A 26,263-nucleotide genomic window follows, 5' to 3' on the forward strand; every position below is an offset into this window, starting at 1 on the left:
TTTGTGTGTCTTTATGGTCTTTTTGTGTCTCTGTGGTCATTTTATGTCTATTTGTGGTCGTTTTGTGTGTCTTTGTGGGCTTTTTGTGTCTCTGTCTGGTCGTTTTATGTCTCTGTCTGGTCGTTTTGTGTGTCTTTGTGGTCTTTTTGTGTGTATTTGTGGTCATTTTATGTCTCTGTGGTCATTTTATCTCTCTTTGTGGTTGTTCTATGTCTCTTTGTGGTTGTTCTATGTCTCTTTGCCGTCATTTTATGTCTCTGTGTGGTGGGAGGGGGAGTTTGGATGGGGGGTTGAAGATGGCAGTGTGTTGGTGAAGATTCTCAGTCATCCAGGCCAGGTCATGGTAATCTTAAGTGCTACATCGTAGGAAACTGGACTTGCTTTAGTTTCTTAAAGACGTTTCACCTCTCATCCAAGAAGCTTCTTCAGTTCAGAAGCCTCTTGGATGAGAGGTGAAATGGATGAGAGTCTCTTAAGAAACTCAAGCAAGTTTAGTTGCCTCTGCCTCATCTCTCAGAAATCAAAGCTACAGACACATAACACAATACACCATTAAAAACATACAGTGAAACAATATACATGATACAATAGTGCAGATAGGCAGGTAGGAGCAATAAGGTATATAAATAGTAAGAGACCACATCTTATAAAAATAGCACTGTTCCCTGATACAGTCAGTCTGTGCTTATTGCCTGTATGGCATAGGGAATAAAAGACTTCTTATATAAAGGAGGCAAAAGCAAAAACCAGTGCACTCACTTATGTCATTATATCACTAATAAATGTTTTGAAGATTTAATCTACTGCTTAAAAATAAGTCAAATGATTCATAAATCATCATTAAAATCAATAAAAAATGTTTTTCAGACTTCAGTAATACATTATAACGAGGGTTATAAAGCAAACATTTGAATCTTGATGAATTTTAATCATTTTTTGTCTATCTGCAAAACTTACACATATTTCTTGCTATAAAATATACTGTAACTTTGCAGTTTTTGATAGAAGAAAGGTTACAACTGCCAAATATTTGAATTAGCAATTTATCTGATTAATTCTTTAGTCTTTGAAATATCCGAAAAATATGATAAATGCCCATCATAGTGTCTCCAGAAGCCCCTTGTGATATCTTCAAATTGTTGGTTAATCTAACTAACATCCAAAAGTTATTAAATTTACAACATTATTAAGAGACAAAAATCACATCCTCACAAATCCTCTCATTTAATAAGCTGCAACCACAGAATGTTTAGCTTTCATCTTTTATAAATGTCTTAAATGATTACTCAGTTATCAATATCTGCAGATTAACTTTCTGCGGATGGACTTGGTGATTAATATGCTAATTGTTTTTGCAGTGAATTTGATGCTGCATATATTTCTCTGCATACTTTTGACACTGTTCTGGCATCTGCACGGTGATATCGCCAAGGAATCCACAAATGGCAAAGTGACCTGGGCTGATCTATACGGCTGATCTGCAGTTATCTGCATAATTACCCGCCTTCAGCAACCCGATGGCGCCCTGTAGAGTTTGATGTTTTACACTCCTCCTTCAGTTCAGACTAGTCTCTATTAGTTGGCCTCAGAGGCTGCCCCCGTCCTCTGTAAATAATGTATGATTGCTCTGGTGTCTGTCTGTGCACTGCTGTGCCCCTGCAGTCTGAATTTATACTTCTGTCTTCCGCTGTGCGATGCTGCTATCTCTTGGATGTTGATGTCTTTGATGCTTTTCAGAACAGTGTGTGGTTTTATTGTTGTCTGGGAATCCACTTTACAGTCGACTCTGCTACTAGGCTATATTTGTGTTTGATGTCTAATGCTGTTTGTGCCAAAAGTGGAATGGTGAGAATTAAGTTAAGAATATAAGTTGGTCTAAACAATATTTTTATATTAACAATGTAAAAAATGTGTGTGCTTGTAGTGACATAACCTCAATGAATTATCACGTGCAGCTCCCCTCACTTACGCAGAGTGTTTAAGCTTCTTTTAGCTCATTGTTTTTTTAGGGTGTGTGTTTCAGATCGGTCTCACTCTCTCTCTTATCAGCCTTGTTTCCAGCAACAACATGCAGCTATTTCCAGGGAAAAATCTCTCATGTGCTACTTGATCAGCCCCAAACAGCAGAAACTATAACCCTTTTCAAACTGGACAAAAAAACATGAACACCCACTGACATATGGCTTTTTTTGTTTAATGGGAAAGGACACAATCGGCATTCATTCCCACGACAAATGACCATGCAGTATAGTGACACTATTTATCGTCTCCATCTCAGATCGGCTCCAACACGCGGTGATGCATTGGTACGTCACCACAAAATTAGTTGGCACTGCCACTGTAACATTAGGCTCATTCGAGACGAGCCAGGCTGGCGCAGAATTGATCATCACCGATTGCTGCATAGTGCATCCTGGTTAGATTTGTCACCTGCTGTCACCTGATCTGCTGATTGGTTTTTTTGAGTCAACAATATGACTTGGTAAGTAGGGTGTGAGGATCCTCAACCTAACATCTGTACAGATGTGAAGCCCTGACTGCATCAGACTGATCTATAAGGAAAGCTGTTGTCTTGTATTTCTTCCCTCTGTGTTTGACTGTTTGTGGCTGTTTTCAATTTATTCGTGTAGTTTGAGGGGGGCAGGTCTGCTCAGCTGATTTATATGCAGGAGCAAACAGATATGATGCTGATTTACATAAAAATTCCTGTGAAATGGAGGTTGAACACACAAACATTTTAATAGGCTACTCAAAATACTCAAAATTACAACTGATGACTGCAAACAAACTGATATATGGGTCTGATAATACTTTAATAAATCGGAATCAGATCTAACAGGATGTGAGTTGTGTTTCCTGTGACTTCCTGTACGGACCGAAGGCTGCTGGAAAGTGTCTCTGTGCATCCCAATACCCATAGTATGCCAGAAAAAGAACTAGTAAATCCCAGTACATAGCATGTCAAATGCAGTATGCCAAAAACACCAGGATGTGCTACTGCATCTGCTCAGATTTTGCAGTTGCCAAGCCAGCATGCTTTTCTGGCTATTCTGACCCACAATCCTCTGCACAGCGGACAATATGTCACATTGACTGAGCCGCAAACAGATGACAGCTTGACAGCTTATTGACAGCTGCAACCGATGACCAGTCGAATGTACATAACTATATAAATAACTAGGGATTTCCCGATCACTTTTTTTTTTGCATCAGATCCGATAACGAGTCCTTTATTTTGAAACCGAGTCCGATACCGAGTCCGATCCGATACTTTGCAAAGCATTAAGAAAGAAAAAAATTCTGAATTGTAAACAAATTGTCCCTCTAGAGATGCCGTAGGGCTGTAGTAGGCGCGGTTCTGCCGTTAGGTGTGGCTGTCTTGCTCAGAATAAAGAGAGAAGCGTTGGCCGCTGATCCTGCTGTCTCGACTCCTGTCCGTTTATTGCTCATTAGCTGCACTCAGTTAGGCGAACCCAGGACATTCGGTTACAGTACATTGGAAAGCGGAGGCAGCAATGAACAACATAGATGGAAAAACTTGGCCATTTTTGTTGTTTTGATTCCTCCAATCTTTTATTACCGATTCTGATTTTATAATAACAGTGACAGAGAACAGATGCAATTTCACCGCCGCAAATATATGTTAGAATCTACAATCTGTGCAGTTATAACTTTAAAGTTAAACTAAATACATTGCATAGTAACAACAGCAGAGCTCTTCGTGTTGACCTCTGTCTCTGGCATTTGTTTTATCTCCATGGTAACAGAAATAAAAGCAAGACTGTAGTATGTTCCGATTGTGTGCATACTGCATGCAACAGTACATAGTTTTTAAGGGCAGCTGCAGTACCCACTAAAAGTAAAGAGACGAAGTATGTAATTTGGAACAAACCTTCTGACTCCGCTCCCTGCTGCTTCTGTGTGATGTCATCCACTTTCCAGGCGAGGCGCAGGTCATCTTGAACAGGCTTATTTTCACTTGGCTCCATGCTGCGTTCTACTGTTTACTAACCCTGTTTTCCAGTTCATTTATGACGTCGAATGTGACACATCCGTTAAAGAACATAAGGGGCTCCTTTTAACTGGCAGGTATTCTCATGTTCAAAAAACTCACATGTAAGTGCTAATTTGGATGGAAAAGGGGTAAAGTTAGCAACTAGCGTGTGTGCACAGTGGAGCATTTAGCACGTACAAAATCACATTATTTCCCCAGGATTTGGTGGACACTAAAAGTGAGCTTAAATAAGAGTGAATATTGGACTTAAATTCATGAGATATCTAGAAACAAGACTCCAAATAAATGTTACTGTTGCTCCTTGTCTTGCCAGATGAGTAAAAAGGCTCATGTTTGCTAACACATATCAACTTTAAAGGATTATATTGTGTCAGTGTGGTGGTGCCCCCAAGTGGCCAACATCTCAACATATGTTAAGGAACAGTTTGGTTCTTATCTTGTGTAGTTCAACAAAAATGAGTACAAAATGAAAACCACTGACGTATACGACCCTAAAAACATATGTACCATTTTATAATCCTACAGATAATTTGTCATGGTCAATAAGACATTATTAATGTGCCTCACTTGTGCCGTGAAGCTCATTTCCATGTGCTTGCAGTAAAGGGTAAAACACAAAGGTGTGTACACAGTGAACAGGGAGACAAAGACACGAGGCAATAATGACGAGAGCTACCAAACAAAGGACACCGGCCAAAAGGAAATTGCTTATTTACCTGAAATGTATGACTCCTTTCGTCTGGAGCCAAGCCATAAATAACAAAATGAACTGATCTAACAGGCCTCTTCCAGGAACAGGTGCAGTGGTACAGTGGTACAGTGGCCCAGTAGCCGGCTCACTATGTCTCGTCTCTACTTGGTGCAGTCTCCCTGCGGAGGGAGTTCTGTTGTCGCTTCCTAGCTCTGATTTATTATCCAGACACTTTACTTACAGAGGAGTTCAGCTCTGGGGACGCCAGTGGCCGTAGTCGTGGCTATTCCCAAACCACCCTGTGATGCTGCAGCCCAGCAAATGTGTGATGAATGGGGGTGCTAGTGTGTACATGCTAAGATCTAGGCAGTGCTATTGCAAAGGCTCTCTGGGTTTGTGTTTGAGGGAGAATGTTCATTAGGGTCCCTAAGGAGGGCAGGAGTGTTGTTCTGATGCTTCAAATCAAAACAGGATACAGTCGAGCTGCGTACTGCAACCTAAAATAGATGAAAGCACATGCTCATTTAGAGTGGAGCAGCCCTCGACTTGAATACAAAGAGCAGTGATTGAGATTGAAAGACTGTACTGTCAATAGTTCAAGAATCAACATGGAAATGATGGATATCGCCTACAGTGTGACCAAACACGAGCCATGTTTTGGTTCTTCAAGGCCTGGTGTTGACTTCTTTCATTGTTAATTCTGATCACATTTTCCACATGTCGTTTCCAGTTCCATGCACTAGAGTCAAAATATTTGAACAGGAGGCGGTGGTGGGTGTTTTTGCCGATGTGTTTTGACAGGATTATAACAGTTCATCCCACCACAACTGCAAATAAATAACTGGATGATGTATTCATTCACCCGTACTTTCCTGTTTATGATACAGGTGCAGAGGGAATCTGAAGTCAGATCTAAACTGCACATACAGATGGGTGCATTTGTTAAGTTTCTGCACCTTTTTATTAAGGCTTTTGCTTTGTTACCTGGTTGGATGTGATTAAGCATATCACTACATTTAACAACAATATTTGGAACACAAATTATACTGCGTAGATCTGAATGATCTCTCTGGTCTATCTACCAGAAAAAATGTTTTTTCTGGTGATTGGATTGTTAACAGACCAGATAGATCAGATAGACGGAGCAGCAGAACTCCAGGCACAGTGAAAGTGAAACGAAACCGTTCATTGCGTTCTGGGTCTAAAAGTTTGCCTCCGCAGCAGCTGCTGCTCTCATCCATTGATCTGATCTGATCTGATCAGATCAGCTCTGATTGGATTGACTGATCAATTATCCACCCCGTGACTCAAAACTTTACAAACTGCTGCTGAGGAAAAAAATAAACTCACGAAGAGTTCCTTCTGCACTGCGTTCACAGACCTGTAAAAACTTAGCAACAACCCAACGCCTGTCGTCACTTACCGCCACACATAGATTATAATTCTATGGGAAACACTGATTTAGGCACAAAAATCACTTGGTTATGGTTGGGAAAATATCATGTTTTTTGCTTCAAATACCTGCTTTTCGTGGCACTATCCCGCTGGGAAAGGCAATGATGTCTTGGTAAATAAAACCGGTTTTCATGGCACTGTCCCCGGTGGAAAAACAGCGTCAGATTGCTAAAAAAACAACCACGTCTGGAAGCTAAAATGGTGCAGGAATCAGTGACGACTCGCTAATACACAGCCAATTTTGTTGTTTGATCTGATCTGCAGCTTGGCAGGCATCTCGTCTAGATGTCACGCCATCCCGATGACAAAGTCAGCTGCTGTACTTCTTCACTTTAGAAGCAATACGATACATATGAAATGTACAAATGTGACATATTTGTGGTTTGCAGAAATGTACAATGCCAACATTTTCTTCTGGCGACTGGGCTGCTAATAATCCATCAACAGAAAATGGCTCTGCAAATATTTTGACAATCTGCCAATCGTTTTACTCTCTAATCGAGCCAAAATGGCAAACATTCAATGATGCCAGCTTCTCAAATGGGAGGATTTGGATTTGATGCTTTCTTCCGTTTTATATGTTTGTAGATTCAATCTTTTTGGTTTTGGTCAGATAAAACAAGCATGTAGTATGAGGGGCATTTGTTAGAGTTTCCTGACATTATATTGACAAAACCATTAGTCAAGAAGATAATCAACAGAATAACTGATGATGAAAATAGTCATTGTATGTCTTTTGACAATATCTATCAATCAGACTACCATATGAACTGATTTTATGCAGTATGGCTGTAAAGCACAAATGTGAAAGAGACCTTCCTGATTTATTTTGCTGCATGGCAACAAAAAGTTTTATGACATCAAAGTAAAAAGTTTGAAATTTTAATAAAATGTTTTTGTAATGCAAAACATGCCCTAATGTGGTACAACCTTGATTTTACACTGACTGCAATTTATCTTCCACAGTAATTACATTTTTCATTCCAGTTCTATAATGGTGCAGTTTACCAGCCTACTTTAGGCCATGATAGTTGTACCATTAACACCTGCCACATGATACATATATGCAGGATAACTAGCCAAAGAAGTCATGCATTGGATCCACTCAGTCACCCAATGACTCCAACCCTCCTGTTGGCTCTGCAGCACAGCCTCTTGTATCGGTGTCTTTTCAAAGCCAGCAGCTTCCTCTGGAACTGCTCACTGGCCACAATATACAGCACTGGGTCCAGGCAGCTGCTAACGCTGCACATGGCCTCAAAGAACTCATAGGAAGCATAGAGGACGCCGGTGTTCGATATTGTGATCTGCTTATGGATCCTCATGAACACCAGGGTGATGATCATGACGTGGTACGGCACAAAGGAAACCACAAAGACCAGTATGGCGGCAGTGATGAGACGCAGAGGCTTCCCTCCTGTCCACTGGGCTCCTCTTTGCCTTCTACCCCTCGGGAGACGCCTCAAAACACGAACTGTCATTATGTAAAACACCAGCAGGACGGCGAATGGTAGCAGGAAGCCTATTACTGTTCGGATAATTGTGATTGTCTTGACGTAAATAAAAGGGCCCATGATGTGGTCCATGCACACAGTGACGTTTTCTGGTCGCTGAATAGCAAAAGTCACAAATAAGTCCGGAATGGAAGTCAGGACCAGCGCGATCCATGCGCAGACCGAGCACAGCTTGGCTTTACCCACATCCCACCAGCGGAGAGAGCTGATTGGGTGTACCGTCCCGACGTAGCGATCGAAACTGATGAGAGTGAGGAAGAGGATGCTGCCGTATATGTTGATGTTGAAGGACATCCTCTTGAACTGGCAGAAGATCTGAATGTCATTGAGGTGCGGCCTCTGGAAGGTGAAGTAGAGGGTGAAGGGGAGGGTGAGGATCCAGGCCGAGTCGCACAGGGCCAAGTTGAACAGGAAGAGATGGCTGGTGCTCGAAGCTTTCTTGAAGGAGTAGTTGATTATAGCTGCTATGTTTCCCAGGATCCCCACAGGAAGGGCGAAAGTGAAGATAACCAGCAGGATGTAGCAATACCACTGGCTGTTCTTAAAGTGGTGGCAGAATGATGTCGACTGGTTGGAGAACTCAAACAGCACCTCTGGAATTTAAGGACAGGAGGAAGGGTCAGTTTGGTTACTGTATTATTCTATCAATATATCTTTATAAAAAATTTCACCATACTTTTGACCAAATGTCTCGATATCCACATGACCAATGATTATTTATCAAAATCTAACTGTGAAACTATTTTGTGAAAGCACCAATAGTCAACCCTACAATATCATCACAATATTGATATTGGGGTGTTTGGTTTAAAGTACTGCGATATTTGATTTTCCACATATTGCCCAGTCCTACTTAGAATATTATGATATTCAAAACCTGAGACGATATCTAGTCTTATATCACGATATCAATAAAATATCAGTGTATTGCCCAGCTGTAGTTTGAAGGTTTGTGAGAAAGATTGTAAAAAGAACAGTCATGTAGCCTCAGGAGGTAGCTCCATATTTGATTCTGCATGTCACATTCGTGGATGATACAGTGTTAGAGGCAGGGCCCTGCTCGTTCCTATGAAAGTTGCTCAGTGTTGAAACCCAAAAAAGCTTGATTTACACAATATGGAAGTACCTAGATCTTTTGCATCTTGGGACCCATAGAACAAGCCCATCAGAGACTTAGGGCCGCTGAGCGACTAACTTCTATCGGCTGAGCAGGTAACTTTTGGTTTAGCATTTCGATAACTCAAATGGGGATGAAAATTATTGCTTTGTGCAGATCCCCTTGACTTTCAAAATGTTTTTGGACTGAATGGATCGAATCCCAATATTGAAACGAGTCATTTTGGGGAGGTTGTGATGCTCAAAAACTCATCACGTGAAAGACCTGGATGTAGTAAATTCACATTTGCCCACTGTGTAAAATTGGCTTCAATGCTTGCGCTGTTCCTGGGAGCTTGGTCATGATGAGAATTTTACAAAACATTGGCATCGGATTTGAGAAAGAAAATGTTGGTGTTTGACAGTAATCTGAGGTAATTGGGGGTTGTGCACATGCCGCGTCTTTTACCCCCTGGAAAACGCGAGGTCAGGTGCTAGGCGCTACTCTTGTGCCTTTTCTGTGCCAGCTTTCAAGAGCACAGCAGCAGGTTGCGCCCAGGTTGCTAAGCAACCTTAACCAGCACCATATCATAGCCTGTTTACCTGCAATCCTGAGTGCAGAGCTGATCTTCTTCCAGGTGCTGTTTGTGTGCAGGCCTGTTGTTCATGGGACAGATGAAAAGCTCAGGCAGCTCTGCACTAAAATGAACAGCTTCTTCTCCGTATTTATCACAGACTGATATTTATGGATGAAAGGAGAGATATCTGTTGGCTGTGATTGGTTGGTCCACGTCACATAACGTGGTGTGCACTAAAGCGTTCTAAAAGTTGAACTTAGTTTATCTCAGGTCGCAGCCGTCGCACCCTGACAAAAGGGGTTCTTGGGAACACGTGCGCACCGCTACAGTGTCGCTCTAGCATTTGAGCGCGCCTGCCATGCATCTACATTAAAAACAATGAATTTGAGGGTACAAAAAATGTGGCATGCTTACAGCCCCTTATTTGGCGATGTGGTTGTAAAATCAAGAGATTGAACTGAAAACTATCCTTAATTGTTGTTGCAGGTCAAGTTCAAGAAATGCTGCTTCCTAGACTTCCCATAATGCAGTTCGATAGTCTTTTGATTCACCCTCAACGGAGGGTGAATGCAGATCTCTCAGACATCATATTTGTAACACAAGCTTTCTGTTAAATTGTCTTTTCAGTAATTTTCTTGTCAAAGCTCCTGCAGAGCCACGGAAAACAACTTACAGCTGTTTTCATAGACTGCATAGTGCATGCTGTGACAGGTAAATTGACCTTGACAGGTAAAAATAGGTGGAGTGCCCCTTTAATACGCCAGAAATCAACTCAAACTAAACTGCCAGTTTGGAGTTATTGCTAAGTGTTTCTGTTATTTGTTTGATTTTGCTTAAGCTGTCAAATACGGACAATTAAGATCTGCCAGGTCACTTGTCAGTCCCAGAATATCACACCTAATTGACTCACCTTTCTGCACTACATGCATTATCCTATCAAGTAAGCAACACATAAAAACATGCATTAACAAATTATTGTTTTATGACCCAGGTCTTTTACTGCATAAAGGCCACTATGCTAAATTCTGTAAAAGCAAGGTCTATAAATCATGATGCTTTTATACCATCTACTTTGTGGAATTACGCTCTATAACACAGTGGATATTTTTGTATTATATGATGTCCATATTTGTAGTTGGTTGTACTTTTCAAGATTGTAATAACCCAGAATAATGTAGGTCGTAGTCTGTTTTATTGACTCTGCCGGTAAGCCCTGCTCTCAGAGAGTACTTTAGGAAAGATGTATGCACCCACTCTCTCCCAGGGCCCTTTTATATTTACAGTTGCTGTCTCCATAGTCTCTGAGCATCACCGGCGTGTCCAGGAAGCGAACACTTGACTGTCTGCTGTGAACAATGAAACCTGGGGACTGTTGATCTATTGCCTTCAATATGTCGGCCTCTGTTTGCACTTAATCACAGATAATATATTCATTTTGTTCAGGTGAGCGGATCCTAACAATTAACTGTTGGCACATTTCAACCTAGATCCTGTCTACCTGTCTGTACCTACTGAAAGGGAGAAAAGGCAAAGTCTAAAGTTTTATGTCCTACTTTGTGATGATGAAGGTTCATTTCTGTGATTTAAGTATTAAAATACACAGGATTCTTTTATAATACTGCCATGCTGCAAGTAATAATTAAAAAAAGCATTGGGAAACTATGTAATGTAGAAAATAATCAACTTATTTTAACAGCATTTCTGTCAGGAAATTAGATGAATGTCAAAAAAAGTTATTAGATTATTATCATATCATAAGTTATTTGAAAGTTTGATAAATCAGATGTAGATTATTGTAAGTGTTTGGACCTAAAACATGTTAAAATCATGATATTTTAGATTGTACTCACCTGGTTTAGTCGTGTCCGACTTGTTGTGGGTGGAGAACAATATCATGGTGAACAGAGACAGTGATCACATCTCAGGGTGCCTCCACTCCTCCTCCAGCAGCTGTGTGCTTCTCATCTGTCAGGAGCTGTCGATGCACTGCCTTACCCATGAGACCTGTGTGTGTGTGTGTGTGTGTGTGTGTGTGTGTGTGTGCAATACAGGAAATGGAGGATTAAACAGAAGCAGTGTTAAAACGTTAGCTACATTCAGTAATTGCTTGTGTGTGTGCACCAGTGCAGGTGTTTAACTGATGTTTATGTTTGAGTCTCTGGCTCCAGGGCTTCTGTATGTCCTGTGAGTGGATTACTCCTATAAATCTGGTGATTTTATTGCCCGAGCACTTCCCAGAATTATTGCATGTGATCTCATTATCACAGGGGTAACCGTAATGTCAGCAGTTTGAATCCCCTGATTGCCTGAAACAGTCTGGGCTGTGTGCAATCCGAAAAACTTTATTATGCACTTAGGAATTACTGTGAGATATGGTAGCCTTGTATACTTTGCTTTGTGTTAACCGTACAGTGGGATGATTATTTTTTTAAATGTTTTTTTTTTCTCAGTTTCATTTTTGCTATATTTTTATTTTATATTTTATTTGTTTTGTGGATTTTTGTGTGTTGCTATAGTTATCTACTGTTTATATTTCTTGAAATTCAAATAAAGACAGTATAAAAAAATAAAATACTATAAGGTTGAGCACACACTCAGTTGCCAGTTTATTAGCTACATGTAGCTGTAATGAATGCAGTCTAATACAACAGTCCTGCATTAAATCCGACCCTCATGAAGTTTATAATGTTCATTTTTTTTTAAATTGTTTTTGAGAAGTATTTATTCAACTGTGTGGTATTTTTAGGGGATGTGACATTATAGCGAGAGCTGTTTCTGTTATTTAGCCCAGTGGTTCTCAAATGGTGTGCCATGATGCAAATCCAGGAGTGCCATTGGATTTCGTGATAACCACACATTATTATTGCAATATTCAACTGGGCCTGTACAAAAAGTTATGAATGAATTTTTAATTAACCATATCAGTAAGTTGTACGTACCCATTTCCAAATTAAGAGGCAAACTCTGCCTTAAAAATTTAATTTAATTTAATTTAATTAAAAAAAAAAAAAAATTAAAAAAAAAAAAACCTTCAGGGGGAACCTATTTGTCACCTTTCGTGTGAGGGAATTAAAAGCATGTGACACATCTCATTGTCCTTCCTATCTTAAAGTATTTCCTGTTTAATGGATGTGTTATTGCAAATTCATGCGACTGATATGAGTTTCCTCCGTGTGTTGAATCGACTTTTATTTACCATAACTTCACAAATAAGAAACAATAAATTATGAAGATAATAAAGCCTCCACAAAAATAGCATTTTGTCTTGTGTGGGATTTATCCACGTTTCATGAGCAGAGGAGATCTCCGCTCGTCGCTAGGCTAATTTATACAATGTAAAACGCCATAGGCTGGCGTAAATAACGTTAGCATGTCGTATTTGTTTGGAAAACGTGTTTAATATGAGATAGTTGTTTTTTTCAGTGAACTTTGTGAGTTGTTATAGAGTCGAATTTTGTAACGTTACCTTTGTTAAATGTTGCTGTTGTCCCTGGCTTCATTTGAGAAGAGGAAAAGATCGCTAGCTGCTAGGCTAATTTATACAATGTAAAATGGCTTGTGCTAATAACGTTAGCATGTTGTATTTGTGGGGAAAATGTATCCAGATAAAGACAAGTGTTTTGTCTGTGAATGCTGCGAGTTATAGTGAAGCTGATTTGTGTACTTGTGTTTGAAATTGTCTCTATTAAGCCATGTTTAATGTGTGTTTTTTGAATCAACTCAGCTTTACAGCACTTCACAGAAACCTCCGCTGCTAACTAGTGTTTTGGAGGTGTAACTGCAGAGTGACACAGACACCAGGATTTATTGCAGGACTTTGTATTAGACTGCCTTGGTTTTAGCTGGTGTACCTAATAAACTTGTAATTGAGTGTATAAGACACTCAAACCCCAGTCACTTCGATGCAAATGCTTGTATCACTGGATTTGTGACTTAACTGCTGATTTTGTGGAATCCGTGTAATCCTGTTGGATACTCTTTTCCACGCTGCCACTGCAGTGTGTCCTGACCAAATACGCAATTTGACAGTCTGAATAATGTTCTATGGTTGTTTCTGTTAACTGGTTATTTAATGGTGCTTTGGAGGAACTGGGGGAAGTGATTTGTACTGAAATTTCATTTAATTTATTTAGAAAGGAAAGGTATTGAACTACAGTTAGGGGTGTTACAGTTAAACTGGCCTGGACTAAGTGTAAAAATATTTCTGACCATAATTGTTTTTGTAAGGTAGCACAGGGTTAAGTGCATGTGAATTTCATCTAAGGATGTGTTTCTGTCTCGTGTTGTGACTTAATATGAATTAGAGCAGCAAGTGTAGGAGAGGAGTCATTGTTTTGGATCTGAAAGTAAAATATAATGGCTAGATGATTTGGGTAGTGGTGTGTCCAAGGGGGACGTTGGCTATGGATGTTGTTGATGTTGTTGGTTTGATAGTTTCCTGGATGGCGGGGGACCAAATTGGGAGATGGTAGGATATTGTTTAAAGAATGATTGCATGTAAATATGTGTACGAGACAGTATGGGTGAGATTTGTTCTGATCTTGTTATACACATTAAATTTCTAGTTGAGCTTCTTCGTTAACTTATGAATGTGGTTTTGATCAGTGAGATGTGAACTGAGGAATACTCCAAGATATTTGTAGGTTTCTGGCAGCATTGTTGCTCAGTGTTGTCTCTAGTTTTAGCAGAAATGGCCCAGTGGTCCAGGCTTCATTTACATCATTTGAAAATAATTCTCCAAGCTGGATTTGTTTTTCTACAAATGCAAATAATCATGACAACTCGCACCGAATTCAGACACTGATGTGCACTCAAATGATACAAGAGAACACATTTAGAGGCCCCATGAAATGCTCTGACGCGTTATTCCCAAATACAAGGATTGTATTTACTATTTGACACCTCCTAAAAAAAATTAGAAGCAGTATGTTGACTGTAAAGACACTGGTGCTCATGTTTGCCGCTCTCTGGTGTCTGTCCGTTTATAACCACTAGATGGAGACACAGCTGCATGTTTGATTTGGAAACCACATGAGGCGAGGTGGATATGATCTCATCCCAAACAGAGTGCTATAAATAGCATGAGAGGAATGATACTGTAAATACTGTATATCAGCATTCAAACTGTGTTTATATTCTTATGAGCTTGATCCATCTGAGTGAGTGTGTTTGCAGTGCGATCAAATGAAAGTAGCAATGAGATAAAGCAATGTGTCCCTCCCTGTTTTTTTTTTTTTTTTCCGTGGTGTCTGTGTTTGTGTGTGGCCGCCTTGTCCATGTGTGTTGTTGTTGTCCCCTGCCGGGCTGAGCCTGGCAGTAGGCAGGGCTCATGAATCACACCTTATCGGGGTCCTCTACTGTCGGGAGGTGCAGTGACTCAAACGGCTTGGCTGAATAGTTTTTGAATCACCCCCTAGTTAAATCCTGCCCATATAGGCAGTGAGAGGGCGGCCGTGCTCGCTGGCGCGGCATGCTGCTTTAAAAGTCAGATCTGCCGATACACACTGTGCTCCTACATCTAAGCCAGGGCTCATTGGCACTGGAGGCAATTAAGTTCACCCATGCAAGTCAATTCAATTATGCATCTGTGATGAGCCCTGAAATACCACAGAGCAAGACGTATGGTGTGGCCTCACACTAGGCCACTTTGCTTTTGCTAACCCTCCCAAAAAATGTACGGTTGACTCTTGTTATTAAGGGAATATTGAAGTTTATATTCTCGTCTGTAAAGCTCACAATAAGCAGAATTTTAATTCAACATTGCAGATCTGTTGTTTACTAAGATGTCAAAGGCTTTTTCTGCATAATGTATTTGAACCTACAACAGGAGGTTCATTCATTATAACTGCACTTTAACTCAACATAGATCTTCATCTCCGTAGGAATCTCAACATCTTTGTTTTTATGTGTGCGGCGGAGAAAAAAAAAAAACTAAAAGTGAGCAAGCTGAGACTGAACAGCATGTAAAACTATTGGAGAGTGAACCAGCCAGGCTGTAATGGGAAAATAAATGGAGCATTCTGCTTTGCTGTCATTCTGGCTGTGCGTGTGCGTGTGTGTGTGTGTGTGTGCGGACACAAACACAATGAGTTCTCTGAGGAGCTGTAACTCAAAGGGATGCTGACTGAGCTGCAGGAGAGAAAAACAAAGAGTTGTTCCTGGGAAGATGGCCGCTCTGGCACTGGATCACAGCTCGCAGAGACGAAGCAGAGGGAGAGTGTGTGTGTGTGTGTTTGTGTGTGTGTGTTAGCAGTATTTAAAGTAGTGGAAATAGGGGTGTATATCCAAGTTTATACTCATAGAGGATTTCTTAACAGACAGTGGAATAACCTTGACGCAGTTGATGTTTGGAGTTCACCACATGAGTTACGTTAATATGAAGGATCAAGTTTTTGGGCCTGAAACTGATCGGAGTCCTTTAATATTGTGTATCTGTCGACACAGAGTCCAATCAGATGCTCATAGTTCCCTAAATGTTGAACAAATATTAGGGCTGCACTATGAGAAAAATATGCAATATGTGATAACATTCTTGAATATCGCAAAATAAAAACACTACTTGCAATAGATATTAAGTGTACTGAGTTCTGCCGTCTTGCTGCTGTCGGTATACTGCTAAAATACAACAAATTCATTGTTTAATTAAAGAAATTAAAGGAAATAACTTCCTGTTTTTTTTTACTGATTCTCTCTTTAAACTAACCCAAAAAATCCAGAGTGCAATATTGCAGTCTTTCACAGTGTGTTTATCTCGCACGTTGACATCGACACGACAGTAAAAGAACGCTGATTTGTGCAGCTCTGTTAAATATCTGGCAGCCGTAGCAGCTGTAGCCCTCTGAATTTGGCCCACCTTTACTTTGTAATCAATTTGATAAGCTTTAATTTGTAATTATGATAAGGATGAAAGATTATCTGGAAGAATGACTACTGAAATCGACGTGACACAATCTGCTGGAGGGAAGAAGACAATATTGTTACAGAGTGAAGCTTCTTTTACCTCATAAACAATCTTTGGCTGAGTAGAGTCAGTGAGCACACACACACACTAGACAACAGCCAAGCTTTAGTTTGTTCTCTTATCAAGATATGCAGTTTATATTGTGTCAGAAAATTGTAAAATCCTTTCAAGTTTTCTGTGTATCATTGTTTAATTTAAAGGGGCAGTCCACCCATTTTACACATGTCTATTAGTGTCTTCATCATGGGGAGGTCTACTCAGCCTTTAAAAGAAATGTTTTCTCTCGCTCTGGACTGAGCTTTGTCAGGTCTGAGAAAATAACACAGATGACATCATAGTGATGTCATCAGGGTTATCTCTCAGCTGCTAGGCGACTGATTATTGCCTCACAACAAGAGGGTTCCTGATTCGAACCCAGGGTGGGGGTTCAAGTTTCCCTGGGTACTCCGGCTTCCTCCCACAGTCCAAAGACATGCAGGCTACGTTAATTGGTTACTCTAAATTGGCCGTAGGTGTGAACACGTCTGTCTCTAAATGTCAGCCCTGCAGTAGGGGGGGGGGGGGGGGGGGGCGGGGTTGGAGCCTATCCCATCCCAGCTGACACTGGGCAAGAGGCGGGGTACAGGTCACCAGACTATCACAGGGCTGTGTGTGTGTGTGTGTGTGTGTGTGTGTGTGTGGTTGTGTCCTGTCTTTTATCTGTATTTTCTCATTTTATTATGTAAAGCACTGAATGAGTTGCACTTGCTGTATAAACTCTGCTATACAAATAAAGTTATTATTGTTATTAAGTTATTAAATGTAAAATCTGGTGCTATTGAAGCTTGACCCAAACAAAGCACAAAGCATTTGGATTTCTCTGCCTCTGTATCTTAAATTTTGACCTTAAAATTTTTTAAATAATGTTTTATATTATCTATTTTATCAGCAGATCCTCTTTGACCCAGGTCTGAATAACACAATGTACAAAGCAGGTTCTGTTACACGAGCAGTGTGGGCGGCAGACCAAGGACTAGTACATTATGCAATTACATTATGCACACCTAATTGCATCACACGTTATTTTTCACATCTCTCAATAATTTATATTGTACTTATGTAATGCTTTTTCATAATACCACTCTAGTCAGAAAAAAGGTGAGCCCTTGAATTAAAGGTATAAATAATATTTTGTTCTGTGTGTCATTGGGAGCAGCTTATATAGAAATGACTCTGTCATTATATTCATAACTAGCCATGGAGGAGCTAAAAGCACCAACTGTGGTCTTGTAAAGGAACAAAAAGAAGCTATAAGTCATGTTAAAGCCATTCTTGTCTGCATGAGCTCTGCTGAGCGCTGCCACCAGAGGACAAGCTCCTGTGATTATGTGTTCAGTGCAGAGGCTTGCATATCTGAACTAATGTCATGCTCTGCCAGAGAGATATTCCTCCATAATTTGATTCCAAGCCAGGATTGTATTAAAAAAACACCACAGGTCACAAATGTTTGAATAATTTCTCTAATCATGCAGAACTCTCATCATGAAACACAAGCGCGCACCAGTCCGCTGACAGCAGGTCCAACAGACGCACGACATGATGCGTACGTGGAATATTATCTGTTGTGGCTGATGATGAGATGGTGACGGTTGGAATTGGTCAGGATAAGACAATTACTTCAAGGCCGTGAAAGTGACACCTCAAAGCGGGTCTTTAATCTTCATTTCAATGCCTAAAGGCCACGTGTCTGACAGAGTGGGACGTTATTGATCTGTGTGACTAATTTATTTACTTTCATCTCCATTTTCGTGGCCACACATGTTAGCAGGTTTGACATGCTGTTTGAACCTCCACTGACAGCAGTGTCCTTGTCATGCTCCCTTTAGGTCGATACCTGCGCCTGAAAATGTTCCGCGAGGATCATGGCTCCTGGATGACCATGTTCTTCAGCACCATCCTCTTCCTCTTCATCTTCTCACACATCTACAACCTTTTCCTGCTGATGGCTGGGAGCATGGAGTAAGCCATTCAATCTCTCTCTCTCTGCCTCTCTCTGCCCTTTTTCCCTCATTCTCCGCTTCCCATTTGTAAGAGCCACTGTACGCTCCCCTTTGGCTGGCATGATTGATCTAAACGTCTCGCCTGAACAGAGACTCGATAGCAGTCTGATTAATCAGCCCCGACTTTAAATCACAGGTAGGAGCAGGCAAGGGGAGGGTGGTTAATCCTGAAAGATCACCTTCAGCACCCACACTTATTCTCCCATGATCTTGACTTATTTTTTGACACCTCTCTGGCCAAAAACCAAGATGTTCTTGCCATGCCTCTCTCAGTTAATGCCTTGGTTTTTTGCTGCTGTTGCCGTGGCGCACCTGCTGAGAAACCGCTGCACACTGCAGAGCTTGACACCCACACATCAAGCCGGTGACAGGAATCCGTTTATGCATTTGCAATGTGTCCGTCTAGAGGAAGGAAAACATGCCCTTGAAGCCAGCCAGCCAGACACGAGGTCGCCGCGAGGTGATTTACCATTTTGTGTGTTTGGGCTGTAGAAAAAAAAAACTGTGTGGCAGGTGTCTATTCAGGTTCAAGCTGTCAAGAGGGAGGCCAAGGCTGTAATGGGATCTGTCCTTACAGTGCTGCTTTTCCATATTAACAACAGGCGTCAACTACCCATAAGGTGCAGGCAGATGAAGGCTATTAGCTTGCAGGCAAGGTGTTGTGTTTTTCTATGGCCGGAGGGATGAGTTTGTATAATCAGCCCATCTGTCACTCTGGCCAGCGCTGTGACACGGGCATCCATCTTGTCCGTCCTCTCTGGTTGGTCGAGAAAAAGGAAGCGAGCGGCTGAGCGGAGAGGGGCAGGCCCGCTGAGACGATGAATGTTGCTTGCTCAGGAAAAAAAAGTTACATTTGCAGTCGCACCGAGTGCATCTGTCACAAAGAGGATTCCTTTTTACAGCCTCTCATTTCCGCCTTCAAATGTCGAGGAAAGGGGATCTTTTTCTGTCAGTGCATTTCTTTACTGTCAGGGGTGTTTCGCCAGATGACATTCGGATGATACTGAAGGAAAAATAATGAGTTACTCAGACATTTTGAGAGACGTGATATATAATTTATAAAATGATGTATAATTTATATCCATCTAACATGTGCAAGTCACTCTGCTCATATTAGCCGCATCAGTTGTCCAGATATAAAAAGTAGCAGCTGTAACAGCCTTTTAGACGATTAAACTGGCTGACACAACACCAAAACCCGTCCATGATTATTTGGATGTATGCTGAGCAGCGACATGAGTTATTCAACATTGTAGAGCTCCCCCTGCAAAGACAGATGGTGCTGTTGTAAAGCGAGTGAACCCTCAGCTGCCAAGACACCTGCACTTGTCCCGCACCCCTCCCCTCCTTGTCCCTCTTTCCCGCTTGTTTTCTTTCTGCTCCAGCAGTGTGTCCACCGAGGACCCGGGCCCTGCCAAAAACCATTAGTGTTCACATCTCTGTTCAAGACCGACATGTAAGAGCAATGTTCACACTCTGCCAGGATGCCCCTCGGAAGACGGTCTCCGGGCTGCGATAGCATGAATGCAGCAGAGTGAGCAAAAAGGTGGCTGAGAAGGAGGATGGGAGTCAGGGAAGTGCTCCAGCCCTGATGATGCAGTGAAACTTAAGTCTTTTGATCTATGTCCAAACCCCATTTGCATCGCTCCCCCCTTCACTACTCCAACCCTCACCCCGCAGCGAGGCTGTTGTAGTTTTCTCTTTTGCCACGGCACAAAGGAAAAGTACAATATCCCTTTGTGGCTGCAGCTGCCCCTCTGTGGGAGTGAATGGTGTTTTTCCTTTTCATTTATACTGAAAGAACAAGCCGCTGTGAGGTATTATTACTGCCAAGGGTTTTTAAAGGGTAGGTATTTTGGCATGGGTTAGCTGGCTTTGACATCTAGCCATGCTGGTGCACTGCAGGGGATGCTCTTCTGGTGGCTAGACAGGGCGTCCCACACACACAACCACATATTGTTCACGTCTCTCACCTCGCTCAACTTAGCTTGGACACGCATGTGGGCGAGAAAGTGTGCGTGTGAGTTTGTGTGGCGAGGCAGGAGAGGTGGGGAGGGTTGGCGTCTGTCTCCCTGCTGTCTCCCTGACCCGATGCTGTATGCTGCCCGTGCCCTTCGCTCATTAATATGCTTTAATTTTCTTTGACCTTTCAGTCGGTCTTGAGCTTGATTTAATTAAAAACCCGGGATACATCCACAAGGCAAGAAGATAAACTGCGCCACCAGGACTGTAAACAATCACCGATAAGAGATTGTATATCTTCGTGGATGACAAGTATTTATTCATGATGATTAGTCATGTAAAATGGATTCATCAAAGCCATTATCTCTTAGCTCAAAGAGATTTCCAGACTGTGCAATCTTACACGTGTCCCAACAGTGCCAATATTTAAACAGCCACTTCCAGGTCAACAGCTATCAGCCTGTTACCTGGCTTATGTCATATCAGGGGGGGAATAAAAGACCATCCATTGTGGCTGCCTGGGAGCTGTAAGCCACACTTGTTACCAAACCCTCACATCTGGGCTATTTGCATTTTAATGTAACTGTCAGATTAGGAAGGGGCTGTTTGTGTGAAACCAAGGGAGTGTGACCGCCCAGGGAGTTTGACGGACTTCATGAATGTTTTGTCACGCCGCACAATCCCATTCCGCCATCTTACGGCGCCATTACCAGCCGAAATCAGCCCCTAATTAGATGGTGTTATTTAATTAAGACGGCCCAATGCGTGGCGTACACATTAATCACGACTAATTTAGAGTAAGGGGGTGGTAAAGTATGTGAAGGTGGAGGGAAGGAGGCGGCAGGGAGTTTGTGGGGGTATAATAGGGAGCTGGAGTGGGACAGTTAAGCTTTAAAATGACTTCTATACTTCATCTGTGTGTTAGCCAGTAAATGGATAGATGGATGGATGTCAGGGGTAAGCTGCGCAATGGAAGAGTGCAGCAAGGGGTGGAGGGAGGGTTGCAGCTGGTGGATATCTTTGATTGGGAGCAGGGGGGGGATGGATGTGGCATTTGACTACAGTGATACCCTGAGCGGGATTAGACCCCATCGTATGAGGGTATTTGTCTTTGTTTGCCGTGATCCTTTGTGATGCATGCATGCTAGTCCCCCTCGTCAGTCTGTTTGCTTGTCTGGCACTAAGCTGGGGTAATACCATGGACAAATGGATTTAGAGGGCTGAATAAATAGCATGTTGTGGTATGTAGATGCCTCCTGTTGCATGCAATCACTCATGGGACTTGCTGCTGCTTACAGTACACCAGCATATTTCTAACAATTGGTCCGATGATCTGGCCTTTACTTAAAGGGTAACGTTGGTGTTTTTCAACCTCGACCCTATTTTCCCATGTTTTTGTGTCTTAAGTGACTAATGGAGACGACAATTTTTGATATTGGTCCAGTATTGAGCGAGGGGGCTGCAGCCAGAAGGGGCGAAACAGTGTAACCACTCAAGGCATGTTGCTCTGTCAATTTACGACCACTTAAAGTGCTTATTTTTGGCACTAACAGGCTCAGGTTATTATTCTAAGTGTCCGACAACTTCACAGCAAGATAACTACAGAGAGAGACCTTTTTGTTTAAGAATAAAATCTTTTTTGTTTAGCCAGTAACAGCCTCAAAATTGCTAGTGACAAACCCACCAGACTCCTTTTAAATAAACAGTAATTTTAGCGTGTCTAGAGCCAGCATATTTTCACATTTAACTGTGTCAATTAAGGTTTTTTTAAACCAAACCAGAGCTGGTGATTGTTGGAATGGTGGAGAGACAAACCAATGAGTTTCATTTTGTTTCTCTTAACTTGGAATGAAGTGTATATATGATTATAAAATTACTGTTGTTTTTTTTTTTTTAAAAATGGAGTCTGGTGGGACTGGGGATAGCAGCTTCGGGGCTGTCTCTGGTTAAACAAAAAGGATCTTACTCTTTAAGGAAAAGGTCTGTCTTCGTAGAAATCCTTTCCGTAATGTTGTCAGACACTTACAACAACAATCTGAGCCTGTTAGTGGCAAAAACAGGCACTTTTAGTAAACGTACAGCGACGGTGCACAATTGCCCCTTCACGATACATTGCAGCCTTTCTCACCGCTGCAGCTGTCAGCAGCTGTCTCACTCAATACTAGACCATTTTCAAAAATTGTTGTCCTCATTAGTAACTTAGACACACATAAGGAAAATAGAAGCCAGGTAAAAAAAAATACCAGTTACACTTTAATGCTGAAATGTATACCTAATAAGCTGCCTGTTAGTTTTAGATATAGATATACATAGAGATAGTTATAGTCAGTGTTTGGCAGTAACGCATTACTTATCAGTTAATATCAGTTTGGACTCTGTGTTCAGTGGACAGACTGGTTCAGGATGTGCTAGCATGGCGGAGGAGTTTGAGGTGTGACCAGACAAAATAATCGACAATTCTCTGTAGCGGAGTTTGGAAAGTTTCTCCGACCACAGTTCAGCGGCTGTTCCTGTGTAATGGGTTACTTTAATAACAGTTTATTTAAAAGAAACTGCATAACAGATACTAGATTTATTATTACTGGATATTGTGATTTATAAAAATGTAGTGTCGTCAACATATTTACATTTTTTTAATATAATTTTGGCACATGTAGGATAACAAAAACAGCAGATAATTACTGTTTTTAATCAATTTCTCAACAATATAACTGTCAAATGAATCTATATTGAAATTAATCATTAGTTGCGGCTGTAAATAAAATAATCTGGAGGAATTTCCATGTTTAAATTAACTGTCATACTTGTCATAATATTTGGAGCAACACCAAAATGCTGTGCGAGACATTGTCACAAACAGCTTCCCTATTCAGACTTGATATAAAAACCTGTTGCTGTTTGTAAATTGCAGTAAATGTCTCACAGTTTAGATTCATTGATCTTTGTTTGCCTTCCTCACTCTGCCACTCTCATACTTTCACACACCCACACCTACTTTCTAAGCATATCTCCAGCTGTCTTTCACACTCCTACACATGCACATTACGTTGGTATCTCGAAAAATGACTCATTACGTATTTAAGGAGTGTTTAGTTGGTGTAAAGCTTTCCCTCCAAAGTCACTTCCTCTCCTCTCAGACCACCTCTGACAGACTGCAGGGCTATACGAAGCGGTGAAGTTGGTCATTTCCTCTCTGATTACATTATCCTGCTGTTTTCTGGGACAGAGGGGAGGAGTGTCAGCGGTGGCTGCAGCCGCGGTCGTCCTCATACCTCACTGTCACATAAAGAGAAACAGCCACATTGTAAACAATAAACATCATAACCTTGACGGCGGTGTGCGTCCGCTGGGGATACTGTATATATGGGTTATAGATGAGTGTAGTGTGTGCGTATGTGTGAATAGAAGGTGGGGAGGGGTGTTGTAGCAGGACAGATGGATTGCCCGTGCATGTGCGCACGATTGTGTGTAATACCACACAGCCACACTGAGTCATCTCTTCCTCATGCCTCACCATGACTATTCATATCTGATATGTCCTTTCAACATTTTGCATGTTGTTAAAATAACTGTGGTAAATTTTTCAATAAAAGACCAATTGACAGCTCTAAATATCACACACAGTGAAGAAGAAGTTATTTTAAGGCAAACAACCAAAAAGTGAAAGATTTTTTAGTTTTAGGTGCAATTAGTTTTCTTACTAGTTGTCTGGAATGATTGATTTTTTTTTTGTCTGTTGTTGAATGTTTTTCGATAAACTGAAAGATTAAGAACACATTGCTACTTCTCAAGATTAAAACAACAACAACAAATACAAATTTAGAACACACCAGGTTTTCTGAAAAATGGCATTGTCACATGAAAACAGACCAAAAAAACAGCTTTTCTCCAAAAGTCAGCATACTGGAGACACATTGTTTTCACAGGATAGTCGCAATATGTGTAAAGATGAAAATAGTTAAGGTACCTTTTAATGACTACTTTTACACTAGTCCATACCCATTGGTAGCTTTGTCACCTTCTACCTATGCCAATCCTCAATGCCTATGTGCAGTTTCACATAGATTGACCACGTCTATGAGTAGAAAAACGGGGGACTGACAGAATGACACACTGACAGTTTCTGTGATTATATACAGCATACCATACCATGACTTAGTCATACCAAAATTTAGAAAAAAACAAACATTCAGCCACAGGGGGAGCCACAGTGATCGGTCGAATTTTAGCCATTTTTAAGTATTTTTCTGTTGTTATAGCGCCACCCAGTTGCCAATTAGAGTTAAATTTCTCCAGTCACCTTGAGGCGTCCTGTTCTACATATCTACCAAGTTTAGTAAAAATCGATATGGCGGTTAGGCCTAGATAAGAAATTAGCTCTCTAGCGCCCCCATTTTGTTTGATGGGGTCAATAATGGAGGGGTCCCCTCAGATTATGTGTGGTCATATGCCTACAAAGTTGCGTGGTGATGGGTGAAACCCTTGAGATGTTATACACCTTTATGTGATGAGCCACGCCCTCCGCAATATTCATTGCCTTATAGAAGCTCAGTTTTAGTAAGTTTTCCAACTTTTGCCAAGAGGGAACTTTAGATATTGGTCCCTAGATTATGTTCACCCAGTTTCATGCAGATCGCTCAAACTTCTTAGGAGAGATCAATTTGAAGTGTTTTTGAAAAAATTCAAAATGGCAGAAGATCTGTATAACCAGTTATGGGTTCTTGAGGCAAATTTGTTCCTCATGAGGAGAGGCATCTCTGTGCAAAGTTTCATGTCTCTACAATATACGGGGCATGAGACACACACACACACACACACACAGAGGTTTCTTCATTATATAGTAAGATAAGATGATCATATTCAGCATGTACCGTTGACCTAAAACATAGAGAAACCTATATTCATGTCCCAGTTCACATGGTTCTAATATTATCCCCGTTTCTGATCATCTGCCTCAGTGCAGGTCTGTCTTTGATTCTTCCTTCTAATCCTCTGAGCATTATCACATAGGTCATCATTATGTTTTTTCTTTACTTACTAACTACTACATACGTTGGATTAAAAACATGCAACATGGCATGGATCGGAGTTCACTAACAAGGGCAGCTGTGGCTCAGAAGGTAGAGCAGGTTGTCCACTAATTGGAAGATCAGCTCCTCCAGTCCACACATCGAAGTGTACTTGAGCAAGATACTGAACCCCAAATTGCTCCCGTTGGCTGTTCCATCGGTGTGTGAGTGTGTTAAAAACTGAATAGCACTCAGCCACCAGTGTGTGAATGGGTGAATTGGGACTCGTCGTGTAAAAAAACACTTCAAGTGGTCAGAAGACTAAAAAGGCGCTATATGAGTGCAGGTCCATTTACTAGCTAGAATATTCAGATTTCTAAAACCAGAATTTGGTGTTTACATGTACTTAACATAACCAGGATACTTGGAGAAAAAAACCCTAAGGTAAAGGAATCATGTGTCTCGTCGGTTGTTAACAAAGGAGGAAGTTAGGTGATGGTATTGTAAAGCAACAAAGTCGGCAGAGGGAGGAAGTCGGGATTGATGCAGGGGGTAGACAAGATGTCTGACTTTTACTAGGTGGACTGCTATAGGACTCTCTTTTCCTACTGTCAATCTTTTTTTCTTTTTTTTTTATTTGACCATGACCACAATTGTTCCCTAATCTTAACCAAGTGATTATTATTGTAACCATGACAACAAAGGCCTCCTCAACTCAACTAAACTCAAACTTTAGTTATAAAGCACATTTAAAACAACCAAGGTTGACCAAAGTGCCTGGTGTACCTAATAGTACACCACAATAATAACCATAAGATACATAAAATACAATACAATAAAATAAAATACAAGAGTTATAAAATAAGATCAAAATAAGCTAAAATGTTTGGGTGTCCAGCTCAACCTGAGTTAAAAGCCTGAGAGAAGAAGTGGGTTTTAAGAAA

The 26,263-nt window shown here is 41.1% G+C and overlaps 1 protein-coding gene across 1 annotated transcript in view; it reads left to right on the forward strand.

Annotated features, from left to right (window-relative positions):
• The window catches only part of tmem117 (transmembrane protein 117), a 69,496-nt gene that overhangs the window by 14,859 nt on the left and 28,374 nt on the right, over positions 1-26,263 (forward strand). The window contains exon 3 of the mRNA XM_050074005.1: positions 18,175-18,307. Within this exon, the coding sequence (XP_049929962.1) occupies positions 18,175-18,307 (133 nt within the window). The remainder of the gene's footprint in view (positions 1-18,174; positions 18,308-26,263) is intronic.

The sequence above is a fragment of the Epinephelus moara genome, chromosome 20 (assembly GCF_006386435.1).
Source record: "Epinephelus moara isolate mb chromosome 20, YSFRI_EMoa_1.0, whole genome shotgun sequence".
NCBI classification, from domain to species: Eukaryota; Metazoa; Chordata; class Actinopteri; order Perciformes; family Serranidae; genus Epinephelus; species Epinephelus moara.